The following is a 27,977-nucleotide window of genomic DNA, read 5'->3' as shown; positions in this document are numbered from 1 at the left end:
AAGTGAGTCAAAAATGTTTGGGTCTGAAGCCGGCATGACCTCATTTTTTCTTGGTTTCCATTAAAAAAAAAGAAAAAAAAAGAAATACAAATTCTGGACAGAACACATACAGTGACACTAACTACATCATCCGCATGTTTACTGCATATGAATATTTCAAAGTGGATACGGAATTAACTAGAATGTGCATAAAAGAGAAACTGAATAGACTGTGCTGTAGTTTCTGCCAGCGGAGCCTGTTGAACATTGTAGACACACACATTTAAACACACACACACCCCCCACACCACACACAGTCAACATGAGTGATGGCCTAGAGGTATCGCGTCCGCCCAGGAAGCGAGAGAATCTGAGCGCGCTGGTTTGAATCACGGCTCAGCCGCCGATATTTTCTCCCCCTCCACTAGACCTTGAGTGGTGGTCTGGACGCTAGTCATTCGGATGAGACGATAAACCGAGGTCCCGTGTGCAGCATGCACTTTGCGCATGTAAAAGAACCCACGGCAACAAAAGGGTTGTTCCTGGCAAAATTCTGTAGAAAAATCCACTGCGATAGGAAAAACAAATAAAACTGCACGCAGGAAAAAATACAAAAAAATGGGTGGCGCTGTAGTATAGCGACGCGCTCTCCCTGGGGAGAGCAGCCCGAATTTCACACAGAGAAATCTGTTGTGATAAAAAGAAATACAAATACAAATACACACCCTTTTGAGAGCACTTACTAACTGTTCAGCATCGTTCTGTGTGTGTGTTCTGTCCAGAATTTCTACTGTATTGTATTGTATGGCATTACTCGTTTGTTACAACAGATTTCTCTGTGTGAAATTCAGTCTGTTCTCCCCAGGCGAGAGCACATTACACTGAGAGCACCACCCATTTTTTTTTGCTGTTCTTTCCTGCCTGCAATTCTTCTTCTTCTGCGTTGACTCGTATGCACACGAGTGGGCTTTTACGTGTATGACCGTTTTTAACCCCGCCATGTAGGCAGTCATACTCCGTTTTCGGGGGTGTGCATGCTGGGTATGTTCTTGTTTCCATAACCCACCAAACGCTGACATGGATTACAGGATCTTTAATGTGCGTATTTGATCTTCTGCTTGCATATATACACACGAAGGGGGTTCAGGCACTAGCAGGTCTGCACATATGTTGACCTGGCAGATTGTAAAAATCTCCACCCTTTACCCACCAGGCACTGTCACCGTGATTCGAACCCGGGACCCTCAGATTGACAGTCCAACGCTTTAACCACTCGGCTATAGCGCCCGTCTGCCTGCAATTCTATTTTTTTCCAATCAAAGTGGAATTTTCTACAGAATTTTGCCAGGGACAACCCTTTTGTAGCTGTGGGTTCTTTTAAGTGTGTCAAGTGCATGCTGCTCACGACACCCTAGCTTATCGTCTCATCCAAATGAGTAGCGTCCAGACCACCACTCAAGGTCAAGTGGAGGGGGAGAAAATACTAGCGATTCCAACCAGTGTGCTAAAGATTCTCTCACTTCCTGGGCGGACGCGTTAACCACCAGGCCAACGACACTCCACCATGTGGTGTGTGCGTATATGGATTTGTCCATATGTACTGACAGCCTCCTTGAGAAACAAACTGAAACTTCTTTGTTCGTGGGCTGCAACTCTTCTTTGTTCGTGGGCTGCAACTCCAACATTCATTGTGTTCATATGTACACGAGTGGGCTTTTTACATGTATGACTGTTTTTACCCTGTCATGCAGGCAGCCAGACTCCGTTTTCAGGGGTGTGAATGCTGGGTATGTTCTCGCTTCCATAACCCACCGAACACCGACATGGATAACAGGGCCTTTAACGTGCGTATTTGATCGTCTGCTTGCGTATACACACAAAAGGGGTTCAGGCACAAGCAGGTCTGCACATGTGCTGACCAAGGAGATTGGAAAAATCTCCACCCTTTTATGACACCAGGCACCCTTACCGAGATTTGAACCCGGGATGCTCACACTGAAAGTCCCAACGCTTTTAACCGCTCGGTTACTCTGTTGAGAAACAAACTGTGCAACTGACCTTGACATCCTTCACGCCATCCCCGGACAGGGCTGACACCATGAAGACGCGTTTGAACAGCGGCCATCCCTTCATACCTTGCACCGCTGGGCCCGCCCGACGAACCTGCCGGAAGTAGGACTCCCACGCCTCATCTTCTGACGGTGAGGTCGTCTGCAGCTCACACACAGTCTCCTCGGCCTGCTCAGTGGCTGCTGAGTTGTCTTCTCCTTCGTTGTCTGGACCTGAAAGAGAGAACGGATCATGTTTCACTGAGAGAGAATGAGAGTGTAAGTGTGAGTGTGTGAGACCGTGACTATGTGTGTATGTGTTGTGTTGTGTTGTGTTGTGTTGTGGTTGGTGGGTGTGTGTATGTGTGTGTTGTATTGTTGTGTGTGTTGTGTTTTGTTGTGTTGAGCGTATGTGTGTGTTAAGTTGTGTGTTGTATTGTTGTGTGTTGTGTTTTGCTGTGTTGTGCGTATGTGTGTGTTAAGTTGTGTGTTGTATTGTGTGTGTGTGTGTGTGTGTGTTGTGTGTGTATGTGTGTGTTGTATTGTGTGTGTGTTGTGTGTGTGTTGTGTGCTTTGTGTTGTGTGTGTTATTTAGAAAAATCCACTTCCATTGGAAAACAAATCAAATTGCAGGCAACCCCCCACAACCCCTTCACCCCCCCCCCCCCCCAACCCACAAAAAAGGGGTAGCACTCTCAGTGTAACGGCACGCTCTCCCCCCTGGGGGATAAATCTGTTGTGACAAAAGAGTAACACAATAAATAATAATACCACCACAAAAAAAAAAAAAAAAAAAAAAAAGCGTTGCAGCGCTCCATACTATTACTACACAGTGCTGTTACCTGTGTCTGCCTCAATCTGCGGCTGCGAGGGTTCCATAGCGTTGAAGAGGGCCTCCCTGTCCAGTTGCTTCCCTTGATTCCGGCTCCTCCTGGTGACGGCGCTCACCGGCTGCCCGTCCACTGTGCCCTGGGTCAGCGAGCGGGTCAACTGCAGCAGTACTTCTTTGGACAGCAGCAGGTCCACCTGGAAAAGGGCGAGACGGTAAAACCGTGGCCCCAGCGTGCGTTTAACTCCCTTAACACTGCCAGTTAGCTCCCCTGACTTTCTCCACAGACCGTACAGGTAAGAAATAAAATAGCCCAAAAAATAAATGTTAGAACAATTATATGAACTGAAAACTTCCAAACTGATCAGTAACAGAATGAGTTAGTTGGAAGGAGGGGGTGGGGGGGACAAAATAGAAAACTTCCTCCCCTCTTATGTTATCATACAGTAGGATGATGAAGTGTCCATATTTTTTTGTTTGAAATGTGCACACACTGATGACTTGTAAACGAATCCATGTGTGACTGCAGCCTGACTGCACGTGACTGCAACCTGACTGCACGTGACTGCAACCTGACTGCACGTGACTGAAGCCTGACTGCACGTGACTGAATGAAGCCTGACTGCACGTGACTGAAGCCTGACTGCACGTGACTGAAGCCTGACTGCACGTGACTGAATGAAGCCTGACTGCACGTGACTGAAGCCTGACTGCACGTGACTGAAGCCTGACTGCGCGTGACTGAAGCCTGACTGCACGTGACTGAAGCCTGACTGCACGTGACTGAAGCCTGACTGCATGCCACATAAAAAGAGTGACGAGCACCTAAAGACAACTGTCAGTCGGCTCGAACCAAGCAGGCAGCAAATGACCCCATGTTCGGAGAGCGCTCACAGCTTGGTCTCTGACCGAAGATGGGTGCTACGTAGTAAGCATCAATGATAACAAATAAGATCCACAACTGTCTTATGAGAATGACAGTGCATTATGTTATCATTATCATTATTATTATTATCATCATTATTATTATTATGAGCATTTACGCCTAATCTTGAAAATAAGCCGAAAGCGTTTACAAAACAGAACACATATGTAAATATCAAAAAAGGAAAAACTGAACACAAGATACCAAACATCACTGAAAACTATTCATCCACACGCCCCCCACCTCTCCCTCCCTCCCTGCCCCTCACTCCCCCGCCACCCCCACTTCCCTCACACACGCACACACACAAGTCAAAGCACATAATCGTAAATAGTACACAATAAAATAAAAAAATACTACCAACAAATCCTGAAACTATCAAAACCCATTCACTCACAAATAGTCATTTTAGTTCATACTGGAAACGGATGTATGTATCCAGGAAGGCTCTGATGCCTTGTAGCAATCAAACCTGCTCCGTTTCTCACCCAGACTGGAGCGTTCAACGACCGGCCAAGCTGCGTAGTTCACAGGTCTCAAAATATGAAAGAAATATACAGATAACTGTATGATAGTCAGTCCTGTCCGACCATGACCATCATCATAACAGCAGAGGAGGCAACTGCTGCCCTGAGTATTTGGGTTAGATTCTGACTATGGTGGAGAGTGTCTTGCCAAGTTACGTCCCCACTCTCTCAGCCAAGAGGGTTTTAGGACAGTCTGTGTTGGGATGGTTTCCAAAGGCCAACTAGCCCCCCCCCCCCCCCCCCAAGGCTGTAGCACCAAGAGCCAGTGCAATTTTGTCTCCTAGTTTGAGAGTCATAGCCTTTCACACAAGATTAAGCTGTAAACGAATTCCCTTGTAATGGAGAAACCATTGATCATACGGCTCCCACTTTGCCGTTGGCCCTACTGTAAGCTAATGTTGATCTGTGATATAAGCTAAGCATAATGACAGCAACAGGAGCCAATAGATACTTATATATAGCGCCTATCCTTGGTCGGAGACCAAGCTCTAAGCACAAACCCGGGGTCATTTGCACAACAGGTTGCCTACCTGGGTAGAGCCGACTGACGGCTGCCATTGGGTGCTAATCATTCATTTCCTGTGTCAGTCAATCAGATTTCAGGCACGCACAGATATATAACATTTTATGTGTATGACCGTTTTTTTTATCCCGCCATGTAGGCAGCCATACTCTGTACTCAGGGGTGTGCATGCTGAGTATGTTCTTGTTTCCATAACCTACTGAACGCTGACATGGATTACAGGATCTTTAACGTACATATTTGATTTTCTGTGTGCGTGTACACATGAGGGGGGATCATGCACAAGCAGGTCTGCATTTATTTTGACCTGGGAGATCGGAAAAATCTCCACCCTTTACCCACCAAGTGCCACTACCGATATTCGAACCCAGGACTCTCAGATTTAAAGTTCAAAGCTTTAAACATTCGTCTATTGCAACGAGCAATTACTTTCTGATTTCTGGCGATATATAATCAATAATGCTGCTGACTTGACACTGTACTACCAGGTGTTACTTTTATTTACCATCTCTACACCTAGGAAGGTTAAGCAGAAATTTGGGACTTAAAGAAAAGAAAAAAAATCAGATAAACTGAAAATAGCTGCGGCTTGTAACCTCCCTTAGTATATTACCTCCCTTCTCCATGTCATTGCAGTATCTTCTTTAACTCACTCAGTACGGCCAGTCCTCTCTTCTTCTCTACACAGACCCCTCGGATGTCCAGTGGGTGTTTGAATGACCCAACCTTTAGCTTCCGTCATCAGAATTGTGGTATTCTTTGTCAACATTCACCTCTTCAGCATAAGAGCCTTCCGATTGCAATATTTTGATGATGGTAATTGGGGTGAAACGCTGTTAACGTCGTCTCTTTCGCCGTTCGTATTGAAAGAGTTAACTCATTCTACCCCACAGCTACATGTCTGCTACACCTCCCCTGGACCAGCACTACATGAGATGACTGCAGAAAAAACAGGGTGGTTCACTACAACAGTGAAAATCGATGGAAAATTGTTGATTTAATCCGTCAAACAAAGCTTCGTTTTCATGTTTCCGGAATCCATAAACACTTCAGTTTAAAATGCCAACTGTACCAAGCAAGAATGAACAAAATTTGAATAGTGTGTTGGTACGAGAATACGAGTACCTGATCCACAGGGGAAGTAATCATGGTACGAGTTAACTGGTACCTGGAGTAGAATGAGTTAATCATCTCCCAGGTCAACATATGTGCAGATCTGCTAGTGCCTGAACCCCCTTCGAGTGTATGCGCATGCAGAATATCAAATACGTACGTTAAAGATCCTGTAATCCATGTCAGCGTTCGGTTGGTTATGAAAACAAGAATATACCCAGCATGCACACCCCCGAAAACGGAGTATGGCTACCTATATGGCGGGAAAATAAATGAAAAAAAAAAAGGTCATTCACGTAATATGTTACATGTCTGTCTGAGTGTGTATGTGTGTGCGTCTGAAATCTGATTGAATGACAAAGGAAATGAATGATGAGCGCCCCGTGGCAGCCGTCAGTTGGCTCTACCCAGGTAGGCAGCCTGTGGTGCAAATGTCCCCGTGTACGTAAAGCGCTTAGAGCTTGGTCTCTGACCGAGGATAGGCGCTATATAAGTATCCACATCAATCAATCAATCAATCATTTTTCTCAAGACGAGAGTCACCTTGTTCAGTACGAGCACGGCAGGAATGTGTTGATGGAGGTGTAACACCTGCAGTATCAGGGGGTCCAACACGCTTCTCGTCCATTTGTTTGACACGTCCACCAAAACACACACTGCAACACACACACATGCGCACATATAGCAATAGATACACACACACATGCACACATAAAGCACTGACACACATGCACAAGCACAGCTGATGATAATGTTAAAAGGGGGGTAGAGTAGTGGTGGGGGTAGGGGTTGAGTAGGGGTAGGTGTAGAAGGTGAAGAGGTAGAGTAGGATAACAGGCAGAGGATAGGTGCACAATCCACTCTCTCCTCGTACCACAGCAGGGTCTTTTAGAAAGATGAATTGAGGTGTTTATTTCTCTAACTTAACAGCACACCTGGAACACACACAATATTAAAACCCAGGTTAAATCAATACCAAAACATATGCTAGACATAATCGCACTGATGTAACAGAAACATCATTATGTTGTCTGGACAAGTAAACAATTCCACAGATAACCTTTCTCCATTCTGACACTCAATGTCTAGCCGTACACTCTCTTCTCAAAGAGATCTATGTAAGAATGTAAAACAAGCTTCATATAGCTTACCATCAACAATCAGTGACATATAAGTTAATGTGCACCAAATATATGACTAACAAATACTAACTCCCAGTATTTAACTCCTGTCAAACCACCATAGAATAATAGCTGTCGTACCAAGTATGTGGCAGACAATTACAAACTCCCAGTGTTTAACTCCAGTTAAATCACCATACAGTAATAGCTGTTTCCATTAAGACTGAACAAATCTGTACTTTGTATCTGCAAAGTATCTCATTGGTAAAATGTTTACATGGGAATCATATAGTTACCAAGTAATTTGGTAAATATATAGCAACCTGTGTGCACCAACATAGGACTGCCTGTCAGTGGTCTCAAATCTTATTGAACACATACAGCTATGTGTTACCCCACTGGCATATAACACATGACTACAGCACATGGTAATCACAACTACCAAGTCACACATGTCCCCATGTTGCATTATCACCCATGTGCACACACATGGAAAAGCATGAACATACAGTTAGCCTGTAGATTTGTTCACCTTGAATATAACCATCACCACCTAACATACAAAATAGGTATGTCATGCCTCAAAATAATTCCAACTGTTACAACCAAAACATTCTACACAGATGCAACCCACACATAATCTCTGTGTTTCTTTGTGTCTAAATGCTTACATTGTTCCCACAGTATGTCAACAATTGACACACCACTGACATGTTACTGAACATTATCATTTATGCAAGCCAAGATGCACAACATGTAAACCCAAACATGATGTCCAAGCATCATACCATAATATCAACCTGCAGAAAACAGGAAAGGGGGGGGGGAATACCCAAATACCCTAAACCAGTTAAACCAGTACTCCATTTAGTCATGTATTGGCTACATTGTGTATTTTAACCACTTTTCCCTCAGTCACAAGCCTCAAATACAATTAAGCCATACACATGCTGGCTATGCTCTCTCACAAGTCATGGTATCTGCATCAACACATTCCAGTTACATTAACTGTGCAATTCCACATCAGCCAAAAGTGTCATAATGTTCTTGTGATACAACATTACAATTCAACTAACACCAAACTGTTTCCAGAACTTCAGGAACTAAGTTACAAAAACAGAACAAAACACCAGTACAAACAATTACAGTAATGTACTTAACCCCATTTCAATTACTATTGTTCAGTGTAAACACAAACACCATAAATCTGTACTGCAGTTAAGTCTTTTGTGGAAAATAAACAGAAAAGACATGTTTCCCTATGAAACTGAACCTCCATACATTACTCACTTTTAGATCAATTCATTAAATGCCTTAGGGTTTCTTGACTTAAAGTAGACACCAAACTTTCAGGATTCATGAAATAATAACCGAGTTCAATTAACCAAAGTAAAACAGACTCTATAATCACAACAACATCCGAGACACGCAAACTGAATTAAAGTAAAAAAGGACGAATCAGAGCAGTGATAACCAACAATCACCAAAGTAAATATGTCCCAGTAGCACTGAGAACATCCAAGTGTTACAACAACTAATAATGCAAGCCAAGAAAATTACAGCGTCAAACACACTAAGCTACCACAAGGAATATATGACAAAACCAACTGTGTACAGGCTACTGATTCTTAGCCAACACAGGTGTTGACTTCATTGTCCACAAGACACTCTCAGAATCTCCATGATTTACCACTAACACTGGTCGTGCCCTTATAAGTTGCCTATTCTTCAGATCTGTTTTCCAACAGCCCTTTTCTCTTCCAGCCCCATGACTTTGGACTAAGTCATGGTTCCAATTCATCTTTTGATCTAGAGAAAACAGAGGCAGGAGTAGGCCATTTTCCAAAAGCAAAAATTTCAAAGTCCCATTTCTCCACCACTGTTTAATACAAACAAGTGTACCTGGAAGAAATCTAAACAAATACCTATCTTTCACACACAGATCCTGGCTGACATATCAATAATTAAAGTGAGATTCACTTCATGTTCATGTGACGGAACACAATCCCACTGGGGAAATGTGTTAGTCACAGAATCCAATACCAGGAACCAAGCATTCTACTAAGTCCGAAAAATAGATGCTGATTAGATACTTACAGCCCCCTGGTATTGTCTTGTCAGTCTGGCTCTTTTGGCTTCTTCTTGGCAAGGCAGAAAGTGACGAAACCCCTCTGCATACTGGTTTTATTCTCTCTCACCCATTCACTCAATGCAAATTATCTTACAACCCAGATCTTCCCAATTGGTTGAGGTTAACTGACCAATCAGCCAAGTACACTACCAGACCCTCCCACACTGGTTGTGGAGGAAACTAACCAATCTGGAACCAGCAGTGCAAGACTTTACACTTTTGATGCTTTCCCACGGAACCCACACTGACAAGGAGAAGGGGAAGGAGGGGAGTGGGGAGGGGGGTGGAGGTGACGAAAATGGGAAGGGAAAGGGGAGGAAAGATCGCTCAGCCCTGATTCTGTTCTAAATAGCTCATGATAAACACACCATACCACACGGTTACCATTGAAGCAGATGCCATCCTGCCAGAGATCAACAGGGATAGCACGCACACACTCTGGTAGTGTCATGTGTGGTGAATATCAGAATCAGAGAGGAAGGGTCAACAAGTGAGAAAGCGGGTGTGATGTTGATGGAAAGGAAATGGAAAAGGGCAGGGGACTGTAAACATCTATGGCCTGACATCTCAAGAGACATCACATTTAATTAGTATTTATATTCCACAATAACTTGCTTCCTCTGGACTCAGTGCTAGAGGGGGTGAGGAGGGAGAGGGGGTGTAAGCAGAGATAGATGCCAGGGATGGGGGCCTGTAGGGGGTAAGGGGGGTGAAAAGGAGAGGGGGGCTTAGGATAAATGGGGTGCCATCCTATGAAGTATCAACGCCCATAATTTCTGGTCTTGCTATCTCGGCACTCTGTGGCCAAGGGTAAAGAGGATGGGGAAAGGGAGAGATGGTAGAAAAGGGGTGGGGGTGGGGGTGGGGGTGAAGGGGGTTTACAGCCTGTCCGAGGAAGGAGTTCATTTAGTGTATTGGTAAGAAGAGAAGGGGAAGGAAGGAGAGGATGGGGGACAGGAGTAGGAGGGTCTGTCAGTAAGCAACGTGTGCTGCAAAATCTCCACCATTGGTGCCTGACACACTATAACATCCACCCCTTGCTTTTGAAAGCAATGTCCTCATTGCTGCAGATCGCATACAAATCAATCACTTCATGCAATTGGTGAGACTAGTTCCCTATCCAAGAGCATTAGTAATCAACACAAGTAGTTCACCCAGAGAGGGGACCTAAGCATAAGAATCCTACCTCTCTGTTCTCAACTCCTGGCTGATCGAGGACCATCCTTTTAGGGTGGGTGCTGAACCCAAATATTCCTGAAGCAAGGAACTTGAGTGGAGGACATAAACGGATAGACAAGTTACCCGCAATCTGTTACTTCTGAACCGCACTACAAGGTAATTTCGTGGGGTTCGAATGTACACCTTTGTTCGCCCGAGCACTCCTACGGGCTGGAACCTGAGAACTGCTTGACCCACTTCGCGCATCATCGTCATGACTCTGGTCTGATGCTGAAGGAACCTCGGGTCTCACCACCGGAGAGGACCCTTGGATGGGAATCAGAACCCATCCGTCATCACTTTCATCATCACTGTTCTCAACCCTGTTTGGTTTGGCCTGTCCTCCTGTCTTTTCTACTGGTGACAGAAACTGAGGTGGGGCAGTGACAAGGAGAAGGTCTGCACGGTTCAGGGTGAACTCACGCCCACCCGTGAATGGACGCACTACATATACAGGCGTGTTGCTGAAAGGACGAGCAGTCACTATGTGCAAGTCTGAGAGCCACCGATCTTGAATCTTTCTCCTTCCAGTTCCCCGGTTCTTTATATAAACCATGTCACCTACAGCCAGTGACATGTCTGCGCAAGGCTGCTGTTTGTCAGCACGATCCTTGGCCACCTTGTGGAGATGGTTCTGAACCTTGGAATGAGCCTCAAGAAGCCTGGCCCGATGTTGGCGGACCCAGTCTGTGGCACTTGTGGCAGCAGCTGGTTCCCGACCTAAGAGAACATCGACTGGTAGTCGGGGATCCTGCCCAAAGAGAAGGTAGTGAGGAGAGAATCCTGTTGTGGAATGGGGCGTGTTGTTGTAAGCCTGTACAACCTCCTGCAAATATACCGGCCACCTTTTCTTTTGTTCGGCTGACAGTGTTCTGAGAAGATCATGGAGGGTGCGATTGAAACGCTCACACTGCCCATTCCCCTGAGGATGGTATGGAGTTGTTCTGGATTTGTGGATTCCATACATGTCACAAAGGGATCGAACCAAAGCTGATTCAAAATCCCTCCCCTGGTCACTGTGTATCCTCTCTGGCACCCCGTAACGACTGAACCACTCTTTCACAAGAACCTGGACAACTGTGTTTGCCTCCTGATTTCTGGTGGGGATAGCTACTGTGAATTTGGTAAAAACATCCGTCATTACCAGTACATTTTCCCGACCATCACTCGCCATCTCTAGCTTTGTGAAATCTATGGCCAGGATCTGCAGAGGACGACTGGCATGAATGTGCCCCATAGCTGGTTTTGCAGTGGCTCTCCTGTTCACCAGACAACGAGGACAGCGATCAATGTACTGCTGCACATCTTTTGTCATTCCTGGCCAATAGACTTGCTGCCGCAACAGACTCAGAGTTCTGTCCAACCCTTGGTGGCCCATTTTGTCATGTAGCTCATACAAAACTGTGGGTCGGAGTGTGGTGGGAAGTACAATCTGCTCGACATTGCCCCAGCTGGGGTCTATGACATGTCTGACTAACACGCTATCCCTCACCTCAAGCCTGCGATACTGTCTCAACAAGGACTGTTCAACAGCTGACCTCTCCCTTGGCTTGCTAGGCCACAACTTCAAGACTGAGTTCAACTGGGGATCCTCCATTTGTGCCCTGGCCAGATCCTGCCGTGACAAGGTCGGCATTACTGGTGTCCCTGAATCAATGGTTGTCACCTTCTTATCACTGCCTTCCCGCTTGGTGACACGTGAACTCTGACACCAAACCTCTCGCAGGCTGGCGACTTCCGGGGGAACCTGTGTTCCACCTTGGTGAAACACCAAGTGAGAAGGAAGTCGAGACAGGGCATCAGCCCTGTTATCCCTACCAGGCCTGTATTTGACTTCAAAGTCAAATTGAGCTAACTGCGCAGCCCATCTCTGCTCTAACGCACCAAGCTTGGAAGATTTAAAATGAGCTAAAGGGTTGTTATCTGTGAACACTTCAAATTTTGAGCCCAGAAGATAGCCCCTGAATTTCTCAGTCACTGCCCATTTCAGTGCCAACATCTCTAATTTGAAGCTGCTGTAGTTGGCCTCATTTTTCTCTGTGGGGCGCAGCCTGCGGCTGGCATATGCTATGACCCTAGTAGTCCCATCTGGCTGCTTCTGACTAAGAATTGCACCAAGGCCCTCAAAGCTGGCGTCAGTCTCCAGGACGAAAGGCCTTGAGAAGTCAGCAAAAGCTAGAACCTCAGATCCAGTAAGTGCCTGCTTTAGCTGATCAAAAGCCACCTGGTGTTCTTCTTGCCATGCCTGGCTGATAGATGCCAGTTTCCCTTTTTTGCCACTGGAATGCTGGTTGACAAGACTATGAAGTGGTCCAGCAATTTTGGCATAGTTCTTCACAAACCGCCGATAATACCCAGCAAACCCCAGAAAAGAACGAGGTTCCCTGACATTTGATGGTGTGGGCCAGTTCTGCACTGCTTCAGTTTTCTCAGTCTGACAACTGATCCCTTGGGCAGAGATAGTATGCCCCAGATAGTCAACCTTATGTCGCAACAACTGGCACTTCTCTAGCTTTATCTTCAAACCAGTCTCTTCAATTCTCATCAAAACTCTTTCAAGATGTTGCAAATGTTCTTCAAAAGTTTTAGAGAACACAAGCAAGTCATCCAGATACACCAGGAGAAACTGAAAAGGAAGTCTGACATGACTGAATTCATGAGACGCTGAAATGTGGCAGGTGCACCAGACAACCCAAAAGGCATTCTAGTATACTCATACAGCCCAAATGGAGTGATGAAGGCTGTCTTTGGTTGATCTAGTGAGTCCATGGCTATCTGATGATACCCACTTGCAAGATCCAAAGTTGAGAGAATTGTGCGCCAGTGAGCGCATCAAAACTTTCCTGGATTCTGGGCAAGGGGTATGCATCCTTCACAGTTTTGCTGTTCAGCCGCCGATAATCAACACAAGGCGCACTGACGCCATCCTTCTTGCGGACTACAACAATTGGGGCTGCATATGGGCTGTGGCTTTCTTTCACTACCCCCTTTTCTATGAGGATCCCGTATATGCTCCCTGACCTCTTGAAAATCCCGAGGGGGAATGGGTCGGTATGTCTGAGCAACTGGGACATCATCTGTGGTTGGAATTTTATGCACCTCCCTGTCTGTAAAGCCAATGTCTGCCCTTCGGATGAAATGACATGCTTATATCTAACAAGGAGATCCAAGACCTGCCGCTTCTGCTCCTCTGACCCTTCAAAGCCCTGCAACTGTGAGTTCAAAGACTCACCTGTCCCTCTGCCTGACTGGGTGACTGATTCTGCACAACAATCTCCTCTGAGTTGACCTGCAAATGGGGCGTTTCTCCTGATTCTACCGACTCAACCGCGTGCAGGACTGCAACTGGAGTTCTGGAATCCAAAACAATATCATCATCAGACAAGTTTGCAACTCTAATATTCCTAGAAGTGTTGTCAGTGCCACTAAAGTGGGACAACAACAAGCCTGGGGGGTAGGGGGTGACTAGAGGGTTCTGCAAGCAGTTTTTCTAAGGGTCTTTCTATGCCACTTATCTTCATACACATCAAACTGCAACCGGAACCCGTTGTTCTACCCACTACTCTAGCAATGCCCCCGGACAGAAGTTGCAATGGGCACGTACTTCACTGATGACTGGTTGCAGACAAGGTGGAAAATTTGCATCATAAATTTCTCACATACTGAGGGGGAGAAAGAACCTGCTGCAAAACATTCATACCTAGGATAGCAGGGGTATGCTGTTTGCGCACATAGATGGAGGGGTCAGCTGACATCCTTTACAACCAGCAGGGATGCCTGCATTTCTTTCCCAAATACCTCTACCTCTCTTCCAACAAACCAACATATGGAATGTCTAGCCCATTGGCTGCCTTGACAGCCAGCCAACTCGTTTGCTGAGAGGAACCTTACCTAACTGCTGTCTGTACCAAGATTCTGAGATAGTACTAACTTCACTACCTGTATCCACTAATGCCTTAACTTCCTCCCCTCTATCACCATGACTGTTTTGTGGGCATCGACCGTCAAGTTGGTAAGCTAGCCTTGGTGTTCGCCTCCACTGTTTGGCTTCTCACAGCAGAGGCATCTAGTTCCCCCCCTGGCTAGGGCGGTTCTGCTGCTCATCCCTCTTCCTTTTTCTGCAGTCCCGTTTGATGTGGCCAAGCTTTTGGCAGTAGTAACACCGCCCGTCGTCACTGGTGCCTGGGTCGTCGATCTTGGGAGGGCCACAGGGATGGTCCAGGGACAGTGCGCTCCTGCAGGGTTGCCATGGGCAGTCTGCATGGCCTGGACAGACTCCGTGGAGTGAGGCCAGTTGTCTCTTCAGTTCCATCACCTCTGGCGATGGTTGTGGCACCAGCTGATGCTGGAAAACTGCTGGCATGGCATCTTCTGGTTCGCCCTCTTCCCGGGTCCATCTGAGGGCTTCGTCCCGGATGGTGCAGAAAGTGGTGCTGTCCCGCTCCCGAACGAGGCGCCGTAGCTCTCTCTTGAGTGGAGCAGAGGTCAGGCCCTCAATGAACCTGTCACGAAGTCATCTCCGCTGAGACGTCGTCTCCATCTCGTTCGTTTGATCCGGGCCTCCATGTTCCTCAGCTCTTGCGCAAACTCAAGAACGGATTGTCCTGGTGCCTGACGTCTGCCATGGAAGGCTGACATCAACCTGTCAGAGGCCGGCTGTCTCAAAGGTCCTCTTAAGATTTCCAAGACCTTCTGTGGTTGTGTTGATCTCGTCTCTGTGTATGCCAGTACTTCGCGTCTGGCCTTCCCTGCAGGTGACGGATGATTGAAATCCACTGCCACTGGATTGGCTATCCGGTAAGCCGCCAGGACTCTGCTGACCCTCTGCAATGAAATCCTCTGCAGGCCCATCAGCAGACTTCCTGAGAAGATGGGGTAGCTTAGGTTGGTGCCCACACTGTGTTCCAGCTACCTGTTGACCTTCGTCCGCCATCTTGTGTCGTCTTAGGGTCTTGCTTGGGCTGTGTTGAGCTGCGCTGAGCTGCGTTGGGCTGCGTTGGGCTGTGTGCTGCTAAAGCTAAGAGACACCTCACCTGCTGATCCTGTCGGCGACGCCAAGTTGTTAAAAGGGGGGTAGAGTAGTGGTGGGGGGTAGGGTGTTGAGTAGGGGTAGGTGTAGAAGGTGAAGAGGGTAGAGTAGGATAACAGGGCAGAGGATAGGTGCACAATCCACTCTCTCCTCGTACCACAGCAGGGTCTTTAGAAAGATGAATTGAGGTGTTTATTTCTCTAACCTTAACAGCACACCTGGAACACTCACAATATTAAAACCCAGGTTAAATCAATACCAAAACATATGCTAGACATAATCGCACTGATGTAACAGAACATCATTATGTTGTCTGGACAAGTAAACAATTCCACAGATAACCTTTCTCCATTCTGACACTCAATGTCTAGCCGTACACTCTCTCTCAAAGAGATCTATGTAAGAATGTAAAACAAGCTTCTATAGCTTACCATCAACAATCAGTGACATATATGTTAATGTGCACCAAATATATGACTAACAAATACTAACTCCAGTATTTAACTCCTGTCAAACCACCATAGAATAATAGCTGTCGTACCAAGTATGTGGCAGACAATTACAAACTCCCAGTGTTTAACTCCAGTTAAATCACCATACAGTAATAGCTGTTTCCATTAAGACTGAACAAATCTGTACTTTGTATCTGCAAAGTATCTCATTGGTAAAATGTTTACATGGAATCATATAGTTACCAAGTAATTTGGTAAATATATAGCAACCTGTGTGCACTCAACATAGGACTGCCTGTCAGTGGTCTCAAATCTTATTGAACACATACAGCTATGTGTTACCCCACTGGCATATAACACATGACTACAGCACATGGTAATCACAACTACCAAGTCACACATGTCCCCATGTTGCATTATCACCCATGTGCACACACATGGAAAAGCATGAACATACAGTTAGCCTGTAGATTTGTTCACCTTGAATATAACCATCACCACCTAACATACAAAATAGGTATGTCATGCCTCAAAATAATTCCAACTGTTACAACCAAAACATTCTACACAGATGCAACCCACACATAATCTCTGTGTTTCTTTGTGTCTAAATGCTTACATTGTTCCCACAGTATGTCAACAATTGACACACCACTGACATGTTACTGAACATTATCATTTATGCAAGCCAAGATGCACAACATGTAAACCCAAACATGATGTCCAAGCATCATACCATAATATCAACCTGCAGGAAAACAGGAAGGGGGGGGGGGGAATACCCAAATACCCTAAACCAGTTAAACCAGTACTCCATTTAGTCAGTATTGGCTACATTGTGTATTTTAACCACTTTTCCCTCAGTCACAAGCCTCAAATACAATTAAGCCATACACATGCTGGCTATGCTCTCTCACAAGTCATGGTATCTGCATCAACACATTCCAGTTACATTAACTGTGCAATTCCACATCAGCCAAAAGTGTCATAATGTTCTTGTGATACAACATTACAATTCAACTAACACCAAACTGTTTCCAGAACTTCAGGAAACTAAGTTACAAAAACAGAACAAAACACCAGTACAAACAATTACAAGTAATGTACTTAACCCCATTTCAATTACTATTGTTCAGTGAAAACACAAACACCATAAATCTTGTACTGCAGTTAAGTCTTTTGTGGAAAATAAAACAGAAAAGACATGTTTCCCTATGAAACTGAACCTCCATACATTACTCACTTTTAGATCAATTCATTAAATGCCTTAGGGTTTCTTGACTTAAAGTAGGACACCAAACTTTCAGGATTCATGAAATAATAACTGAGTTCAATTAACCAAAGTAAAACAGACTCTATAATCACTACAACATCCGAGACACGTCAAACTGAATAAAGTAAAAAAGGACGAATCAGAGCAGTGATAACCAACAATCACCAAAGTAAATATGTCCCAGTAGCACTGAGAAACATCCAAGTGTTACAACAACTAATAATGCAAGCCAAGAAAATTACAGCGTCAAACACACTAAGCTACCACAAGGAATATATGACAAAACCAACTGTGTACAGGCTACTGATTCTTAGCCAACACAGGGTGTTGACTTCATTGTCCACAAGACACTCTCAGAATCTCCATGATTTACCACTAACACTGGCCGTACCCTTATAAGTTGCCTATTCTTCATATCTGTTTTCCAACAGCCCTTTTCTCTTCCAGCCCCATGACTTTGGACTAAGTCATGGTTCCAATTCATCTTTTGATCTAGAGAAAACAGAGGCAGGAGTAGGCCATTTTCCAAAGCAAAAATTTCAAAGTCCCATTTCTCCACCACTGTTTAATACAAACAAGTGTACCTGGAAGAAATCTAAACAAATACCTATCTTTCACACACAGATCCTGGCTGACATATCAATAATTAAAGGTGAGATTTCACTTCATGTTCATGTGACGGAACACAATCCCACTGGGGAAAGTGTTAGTCACAGAATCCAATACCAGGAACCAAGCATTCTACTAAGTTCCGAAAAATAGATGCTGATTAGATACTACAGCCCCCTGGTATGTCTTGTCAGTCTGGCTCTTTTGGCTTCTTCTTGGCAAGGCAGAAAGTGACGAAACCCCTCTGCATACTGGTTTTATTCTCTCTCACCCATTCACTCAATGCAAATTATCTTACAACCAGATCTTCCAATTGGTTTGAGGTTAACTGACCAATCAGCCAAGTACACTACCAGACCCCTCCCCACATCTGGTTGTGGTGGAACCTAACCAATCTGGAACCCAGCAGTGCTAGACTTTACACTTTTGATGCTTTCCCACGGAACCCACACTGACAAGGAGAAGGGGAAGGAGGGGAGTGGGGAGGGGGGTGGAGTGACGAAAATGGGAAGGGAAAGGGGGAGGAAAGATCGCTCAGCCCTGATTCTGTTCTAAATAGCTCATGATAAACACACCATACCACACGGTTACCATTGAAGCAGATGCCATCCTGCCAGAGATCAACAGGGATAGCACGCACACACTCTGGTAGTGTCCATGTGTGGTGAATATCAGAATCAGAGAGGAAGGGTCAACAAGTGAGAAAGCGGGTGTGATGTTGATGGAAAGGAAATGGAAAAGGGCAGGGGACTGTAAACATCTATGGCCTGACATCTCAAGAGACATCACATTTAATTAGTATTTATATTCCACAATAACTTGCTTCCTCTGGACTCAGTGCTAGAGGGGGTGAGGAGGGAGAGGGGTGTAAGCAGAGATAGATGCCAGGGATGGGGGCCTGTAGGGGTAAGGGGGGTGAAAAGGAGAGGGGGGCTTAGGATAAATGGGGTGCCATCCTATGAAGTATCAACGCCCATAATTTCTGGTCTTGCTATCTCGGCACTCTGTGGCCAAGGTAAAGAGGATGGGGAAAGGGAGAGATGGTAGAAAAGGGTGGGGGTGGGGGTGGGGGTGAAGGGGGTTTACAGCCTGTCCGAGGAGGAGTTTCATTTAGTGTATTGGTAAGAAGAGAAGGGGGAAGGAAGGAGAGGATGGGGGACAGGAGTAGGAGGGTCTGTCAGTAAGCAACGTGTGCTGCAAAATCTCCACCATTGGTGCCTGACACACTATAACAATAACATGGAATTAAAAGAAAAGACATTGTAATTTCTAACTCTGTGTGTGTGTGTGTGTGTGATAATGCATGAATGATAAAATGTGTGATGTGTGCTCTGTAATTATTGATGTGTGTGTGTGTGTGTGTGTGTGTGTGTGAGCATGTATGTGTTCTTTGGGTGGATGTTAGATGGAAGGGGTGGATACATGTGTGTGTGTGTGTGTGTGTGTGTGTGTGTGTGTGTGACACTTCGATCTTCAGCTGAGAGATTACTTTTGTCTTTTGCATGCACATGAATGTCTGGTGTGCAAGCGCTTTGGTTTGTCTCCGCATAAGATTCAGCCCTACATGAATACATTTATCATCACTAATGAACAGGTATCAACCTGAAAAGAAAAATGGCTTGTGAAGAAGTGAAATTCATGGTAGAAAAAATGCAATGAACATACCAAGGTTGGCCTGGTGCAGACTTCTCTCAGGATCAATCAGCAGGCTCCTCTCCAGGTTATGCCTGTGATGAATGTATCAAGGTGACGCTTCATTCTTCAGCTTGTATTCTACTTTAAAAAGTTCTTTCTTTTCAAAGTTTTGAAGCTTGCATATTTGCTTTGGAAACTTCAATTGTTGTTTGTTTGCTTCGTGTTTTTTTTTTCTTGAAATTGTTATTGCAACACTGCGCAATCCAAATAAAAAAAGCCTTAATGTAATCTTGTAAACATTCAGTTTGTATTCTTATCATTGTTTTTGCAATGCTGCACAATTTACATCAAAATCCTAGATTATTCAGTTTCTGTTCTTTCTACTGTTTCTATAATGCTGCACAAAATCTACATCAAACCCCTAAAGCTTATGAATTCAATTTCAACACTTCAGTTTTCCTTCTGCTGACATGTTATTACAACATAATGCTGGGTATGGTCTTGTTACCATAACATACAAAATGCCGACATGGGTAACAGGGTCTCTAATGTGCGTACTTGATTCTGCAGGGGGAATACACATGAAGGGGGCTCAGGCACTTGCATATCTGTACATCTGTTGACCAGTGAGATTGGTAAAAATCTCCATCCCTTCTTCTTCTTCCACGTTCACCCGTATGCACACGAGTGGGCTTTTACGTGTATGACCGTTTTTACCCCGCCATGTAGGCAGCCATACTCCGTTTTCGGGGGTGTGCATGCTGGATATGTTCTTGTTTCCATAACCCACCGAACGCCGACATGGATTACAGGATCTTTAACGTGCGTATTTGATCTTCTGCTTGCATATGCACACGAAGGGGGTTCAGGCACTAGCATGTCTGCACATATGTTGACCTTGGAGATCGTAAAAATCTCCACCCCTTACCCACCAGGCACCGTCACCGTGATTCGAACCCGGGACCCTCAGACTGACAGTCCAACGCTTTAACCACTCGGCTATTGCGCCTGTTATCTCCATCCCTAAGTTAACCCACAAGATGCCACCACTGGGAGCTGAACACTGGACCCTCAGACTGAAAGACCAATGCTTTAACCATCTGACTGTTGGGCCCATCATTTGTTTTTGTATTTCTTTTTATCACAACAGATTTCTCTGTGTGAAATTCGGGCTGCTCTCCCCAGGGAGAGCGCGTCGCTACACTACAGCGCCACCCATTTTTTTGTATTTTTTCCTGCGTGCAGTTTTATTTGTTTTTCCTATCAAAGTGGATTTTCAACACAATTTTGCCAGGAACAACCCTTTTGTTGCCGTGGGTTCTTTTATGTGAGCGCCATGTGCATCCTGCACACGGGACCTCTGTTTATCATCTTATCTGAATGACTAGCGTCCAGGCCACCACTCAAAGTCTAGTGGAGGGGGAGAAGATATCGGCAGCTGAGCCATGATTCGAACCAGCACGCTCAGATTCTCTCACTTCCTAGGCGGACGCATTACCTCTTGGCCATCACTCCACTCCATCATACGTGTATGTCCCACACAAAAAGGAGTTTATAGCACTGGTAGGTCTGCACACACATGTGCAGCATGCACTTAGCGCACGTAAAAGAACCCACGGCAACAAGAGTGTTGTTCCTGGCAAAATTCTATAGAAAAATCCACTTCGACAGGGAAAACAAATGAAACTGCAGGCAGGAAAAAATACAAAAAAAAATGGGTGGCGCTGTAGTGTAGCGACGCGCTCTCCCTGGGGAGAGCAGCCTGAATTTCACACAGAGAAATCTGCTGTGATCAAAAGAAATACAAATACAAATACATGCTGACCTGAGAGACAGGAAAAATTCCCGCTCTAAAGCCGTCGGACACAGCCAGGATTTGAACAAAGGCAGCTCACAGACCAGCGGGGCACACGCCCGGTGTGAAGAACTCACCTCTTTCGCTGGGACGGTGATAAAATGCCCGGTGTGTCAAGGAACACCTGAAACAGCCGTGTCAATAAGCCATTTAGCCAAGGGAACACACAGTGATCAGAAGAAAGGAAAGACACAGATAAAGAGGTAAAGGTAGAAATGTAGAAGAGACAGACACACACGTGTATATATGTATACACATTCACGCTTTTTAACACTTGTACTAAAACACATTCACACTTGTGTGTGCTTGTGTGTGCTTGTGTGTGTGTGTGTGTGTGTGTGTGTGTGAGAGAGAGAGAGAGAGAGAGAGAGAGAGAGAGAGAGAAGAGAAAGTGTGTGAGTGTGTGTGTGTGTGTGTGTGTGTGTGTGTGTGTGTGTGTGAGAGAGAGAGAGAGAGAGAGAAAGAGAAAGTGAGTGAGTGAGTGTGTGTGTGTGTGTGTGTGTGTGTGTGTGTGAGTGTGAGTGTGTGTATACACATACACACAAACACACTCCCCAAAGCCATTCCACCTTTACCCATCTTGTCAAAAATAATTTCAAATGAAAAGTCACAAAACCGAAGACTACTATCACAAACACAGACACACACACACACACACAAACATACACACATATAATATATATTTTTCAATCTTGTTTTTTTTTTTTTTTTTTTAAGGATGTCTTTTCTAATTTGAACCTCCAAATAACAAGCTCCTGTTCTAGATTCCAGAAGCAGCTGTGAAAGTGAAAATTCGGATGGTTAAAACTTTTACATCAATGGCTTGTATCTTGAGTATCACTATCAGTATCAGTAGCTCAAGGAGGCGTCACTGTGTTCGGTCAAATCCATATATGCTACACCACAACTGCCAAGCAGATGCCTGACCAGCAGCGTAACCCAACGCACTTAGTCAGGCCTTGAGAAAAAAAAAAAATCTTGTGTTTTACTTGTATTTGGACAATGTATCCAGCCTGCGCTAAACCCCCCCCCCAAAAAAAAACAACAAAACAAAAAAAACAAACCTACATCAACGTAGCAGTTCCACAAAGAGATACAACAAATCAAAGACTGTTGAACACAGGCACACACATACACACACACATACGTACACATGTATGTCTATAGTTGTGGTATGGATCATTACTGCCCAACTTATTAATATTATTACCACTACTGAGAATTAAGGGGGGAAAAAAAGGTGAAGCACACAGAGAAACAAGCCACAGGAGACTTACAATCTGTGTGTTGTCCTGTGTGTAGACACCCGTGGTGTTCTTTCTTGTTGTGTGCACTTTCTTCGACACAGATGATACCTGTACCAGGCGAATAAGCATTCCGTAAGCATTAGGTTATACACAACTAAAAAAAACTGTATGGAGTTCAGGATGATTTGACACAGAAGAAAAATACCCAAGAAAGAGAAAAGAGAGAGAGGGAGGGAGAGAGAGAGGGAGGGAGAGAGGGAGGGAGAGAGAGAGAGAGAGGAAGAGATACAGGGGAGATATCTATAGACAAAGACTGGACAGCAACAGAGCTCTAGATAGAGCACTGACATAAATTTGGCAAGTCTGACACGGTTTTAGAAACAAATCCCTTATAATATGTGATCAGTCCACCAATATTTCTCTACGGCCTGGTTGCCTTCTTCGCAGCTGGGGATTTGTGTGTGCGGGATGGGGGTGGGGAGGGTGGGGAGGAAGGGTGGTGGTGACAGGGGAAGGGTTTGGTAAGAAAGAGAGTGAGGGTCATAAACAGAGAGAGAGGCAGAGACACAGAGAGGCAGAAAGAGAGGAGAAAAAACAAAAAAAAAACAATGGGATTGTTCTTGTTCTTGTTGCTTATAGTCCAGCCATCTGCACAGGGCCATGTCTAGACTGTCAACCCATAAATATGCTCAACCGTATCAACACAAAACTTTCTCATCTACAAAAAACAAACCAACCCACAAAACACAGTTCATGATGCAGTATCCCAACCATTTAGCTTCTTAGGGCAAAGACTGAGGACGCCAGCCATTCCGCTTAATCTATTATCCCCAATTTACAAAAAATCGTAAAAAAAGGAAAAAACAATATTTCAAATCATAAAAAAGGCCATATAGGCAATTAACACAGCAGAATGGGTAGCCAGTGCCCATCCCAGTGTTTATATCTCATTTCGAATATCTGTAAAGTTGCCTATTTGGAACTGCATAGAATCAGCTCTATCCGCCACTATCTCTCAACCGATGCAACCAAGACACTTGTATGCTCTCTGGTTCTCTCAAGATTGGATTACTGCAACTCTCTTTTGGCCGGCCTTCCCAAATACCTGTTAGACAGACTCCAAAGAATTCAGAATAACGCTGCCAGACTCATTTGCAGAGCTTCTAAATTCGACCATGTTTCTCCTCTCCTTCAGTCTCTCCACTGGTTGCCTGTTTCTGATCGAATAGACTATAAGCTATCCACTCTGACCTTTTCTGCAGTCAACGGATCTGGCCCCAAATATCTTTCTGAACTCATCCATATCTATACCCCGTCTCGCCAGCTCCGTTCTTCCTCTGATACTCGACTTCTCAGGATACCTCACGTCAGAAGTAAGACCTATGGACACAGATCGTTTTCTTTTCAATCGCCAAAGACGTGGAACAAGCTCCCTGATAACCTCCGTCATTCTGATTCCCTCGCATCTTTTAAATCTCGTCTCAAAACTCACATTTCCCTCAGCAATAAGTTCAATTGTGGCAGGTCCACAACTACATGCATGTATATGAATGTGTATTGTGTGTGCGTGTGTCTATGTAAGTTTGTGCCTGCCTATGTGTGCGTATGTGTTAGGGTAGCTGTTAGATACACATGTATGTTAAAATGTATGTATGCAGTGTGTGTGGTCACATTTTGGTGTGTGTATGTAACATAGATATAATGTTTTATGTTATCAAAAGCGTTTTTGTAAAGCACCTAGAGCAGATTTCTGGATAGTGTGCTATATAAGTATCCATTATTATTATTATTATTATATCTCACTACCTAATCGCCAGAGCTAAACAGCACAGACAGTACATCATAGACTGCGGAAAAGAAAAAAGTGTCAAGGCTTGCTTGAAAAACAGAAAGGGGAATGGACTGGGAAGGCTGAAAAAGGAGACAACAGTGAAGACAGAAAAAAAAAGAAACAAAGAGAGTAATACTAATTGAAAAGAGGAAATTTCTAGCAAAGAATTTCCAGAAGGCGGGGATACTATTTATACTGAAATAAGCCTGGCATCCCCACAGGGGGAAAATACAATGGGGGAACCACCTGCCAACCATACTAGTTTCAGTTTCAGTAGCTCAAGGAGGCGTCACTGCGTTCGGACAAATCCATATATGCTACACCACATCTGCTAAGCAGATGCCTGACCAGCAGCGTAACCCAACGCGCTTAGTCAGGCCTTGAGAAAAAAAGAAAAAAAAAAGAAAAAAAGGTGAATAAATAATAGATAAACTTACACAAATAAATAAATAAATAAATAATAACTATAATGTAAATAAATAAATAAATAAATAAATAAATAAGATAACAATGATGATAAATAAGCAAATAGATGTAAAACATAAAGACACACATTCACATATACACCCATACATGCATAACAGATATGCACCGAACATGCAGTTTCACAGATATGAAAGCACAGTCAAATACATATAAACGTACATGAGCTCCAACACACACACACACACACACATCACACACATTACCCTGCACCTCCTCTACCTCCCTCCTCCGCACACTCATTTCTAGTCTACGTATCACTGTATCGTGATACGTATCAGTGTTTAACCATACTAAACCAAACTCACCCGCCATCCCATAAGGCTGTTGGTCAGCGTGGACTTGCCGCTGTTTGGTAAGCCCTATAATGGCGACTCGCAGAATCCTGGCGTCTTCTGGCTGGTCTGGCTTCAGCAGCATTTTATAATTCTGTTCAACTGCAAACCAGAGATTCCTTGTTTGTTTCTTGTCTTGATCATATGCTGCATACCAGTCTTGGTACTTCTTCATTCTTCTTCTTCTTCGTTCATAGGCTGCAACTCCCACGTTCACTCGTATGCACACGAGTGGGCTTTTACGTGTATGACCATTTTTACCCCGCCATGTAGGCAGCCATACTCCGTTTTTGGGGGTGTGCATGCTGGGTATGTTCTTGTTTCCATAACCCACCAGAACGCTGACATGGATTACGGGATCTTTAACGTGCGTATTTGATCTTCTGCTTGCATATACACACGAAGGGGGTTTAGGCACTAGCAGGTCTGCACATATGTTGACCTGGGAGATCGTAAAAATCTCCACCCTTCACCCACCAGGCGCCGTCACTGTGATTTGAACCCGGGACCCTCAGATTGACAGTCCAACGCTTTAACCACTTGGCTATTGCGCCCATCACTTCTTCATTCAAAATAAGATGGCTGGACTGAGCAAAATATAACATAGCTTGGGCTCACTTAACACATACACACACAGAAACACACACACACACCACATACACACTGACACATATCCATGCAGGCGTGAACACACACACACACACACACGCGTGAATACATTATTGAAAAAAAAATCAATAACAATTTTAATCCTTCCTCTATATTGTACAGCACAGATTAAAAACCATATAATTTTTAGATCAATAGTTTAATGGACTAATTGATTTCTTGTATATTGATTTACTCAGATTGATCAGTGTTTAACAATTACTTCAATATTCTACTACTTTTTTGCATTCTTTGTCTGTACATATATATGCACAGCATAGACACAAATATGTTTTTTGGATTGATACACTCAATAAATTCGTGTACACTGACTCATTTTTGTTGATTCTTGGTTATCAATTCATTCATGTTCCTAATACTTAAAAAAAAGAGAAGAAAACTTAAGGTTTCTTGTATCTGAAAATGTGCAATCAATGTGCTAAGAATATCTTGAAACCCTAGGCTGTTAATGTTATATACCATCAACAGCTCCCTACAGCAAAATCTTCAAAACTGAAAGTAAAAAAAAAAAAAAAAAAAAAGCTTCATACCTCCAGATCGCCCAATTCCTTTCTCTGACAGGTCACATTGTTGGTTCTCAGCAGAATCTGCAGACTCGGAAGACGTGGTGTGGGTGCCCCTGAATGAACTGGAGGTGGTCTGTGAGCACAGGAATTGGGAGAGCGAGGCGAAGCCGGGCCTGATGTGTGGACATGCCTGATTGGCAATGCACTGCTGCAGAGCTCCTTTCCACTGGCTCCATGATAGTCCTGGTGGGGGGAGGGGAGGGGGGGCAGGGAGGGGGGTAAAGGGGGAAGGGTCAAGAGTACCATCATTCCATCACTGTGTCAATGAACTCATGCACTGGATTTGTATTCTACTGCACTGTATTGCTCTCGCCCTTTCTCCCAAGTTTGACAAGAAAATAAAACTGAGTGTCTAGTCTTTCGGATGAGACGATAAACCGAGGTCCCCTGTGTGCAGCACGCACTTGGCGCACTGAAAAAGAACCCATAGCAACGAGAGTGTTGTCCTCTGGCAAAATTCTATAGAAGATATCCACTCTGATAGGTACACTACACAAATATATATGCATGCACTCAAAACCTGACTAAGCGTGTTGGGTTATGCTGCTGGTCAGGCATCTGCTTAGCAGATGTGGTGCAGCATTTATATGGATTTGTCCGAACACAGTGACACACCCTTGAGAAATTGAAACTGAAACTATATTGTACTGTGTCACTCTTTTTGTCATACGTGACTTTCTCAGTGTGAATTTTGGGTTGCTCTCACCAGGGAGAGCATGTTGCTACACTGGGAGCAGCCACCACCACCACCTTTTTTTTCCTGCCTGCAAGTGCATTTGTTTTTTCTATCAAATTGGGGTTTTTTTTCCTGCAGAATTTTGCCAGGGACAACCCTTTTGTTGCCATGGATTCTATTATGTGCCCGAAGTGCATGCTGCATATGGGAGCGCAGTTCATCATCTCATTAGAAAGACTAGCACCCAGGCAATCACTCAAGGTCAAATGGAAGGGGGAGTAAAAATCTACATCCCTGTGGGACTCAACTCATGGGCCCTTGCTTCCTAGCTGGACACATTAACACACTAGATAATCACCCTACATTAATGAACACCAGCATAAAGATCCGTTGCAAGGTCTCCTCTAATGGGGGGCCTTCTGTGACCTGGCCCATGTTCCTGAGGAAAGTTTAAATTAATGGTGAATAAAAGTAAAGAAGATGTACCACTAATTTTTTTTTTAACCAATTCCCCCCCCCCCCCTCCACCACCCACTCCATATTGATATTCATTGTTAGAGCTCTAGGTCCTTATGCTACGGAGGTAGAGCACATTTTAAATACCCATTATTATCGTTATCATTGCTGTGTCACAAACAACCGCAACAGAACCCACAGTGTCACCAAGATGTTGGCAGCTGGCTTAAAACTGCCGACAGTGCACACACAAATAAGAAAACAGCTAGCACGCCTGTCCACACTGCACAAAATTCTCATCAAGAAACAGCAGTGACTTGCCAATTCTTAACACAAGATAAACTCAACAGGATCCCTTGCCACACAGAATAACGCAGCTTGTCATTTCTGTCCTGGGGAGGACAGTAAGAGATTGGAAACTTCATTATGTTACTATTGTTCTTGAGT

At 44.5% G+C, this 27,977-nt stretch overlaps 1 protein-coding gene across 1 annotated transcript in view; it reads right to left on the bottom strand.

Annotated features, from left to right (window-relative positions):
• LOC143287887 (GTPase Era, mitochondrial-like) overlaps window positions 1–27,509 on the bottom strand; it is a 34,680-nt gene extending 7,171 nt beyond the window's left edge. Inside the window, 10 exon segments of the mRNA XM_076596126.1 lie at window positions 2,038–2,261; window positions 2,870–3,053; window positions 6,488–6,600; window positions 19,443–19,504; window positions 21,345–21,391; window positions 22,545–22,622; window positions 25,137–25,190; window positions 25,192–25,265; window positions 26,363–26,511; window positions 27,433–27,509. Of these exon segments, the coding sequence (XP_076452241.1) occupies window positions 2,038–2,261; window positions 2,870–3,053; window positions 6,488–6,600; window positions 19,443–19,504; window positions 21,345–21,391; window positions 22,545–22,622; window positions 25,137–25,190; window positions 25,192–25,265; window positions 26,363–26,511; window positions 27,433–27,509 (1,062 nt within the window).
• Between the last annotated feature and the right edge of the window lie 468 nt (window positions 27,510–27,977).

Source organism: Babylonia areolata, chromosome 12 (genome assembly GCF_041734735.1).
Source record: "Babylonia areolata isolate BAREFJ2019XMU chromosome 12, ASM4173473v1, whole genome shotgun sequence".
NCBI classification, from domain to species: Eukaryota; Metazoa; Mollusca; class Gastropoda; order Neogastropoda; family Buccinidae; genus Babylonia; species Babylonia areolata.
The sequence above is the reverse complement of the archived record's forward strand: the minus strand, read 5'-3'. Positions and strand labels throughout refer to the sequence as shown.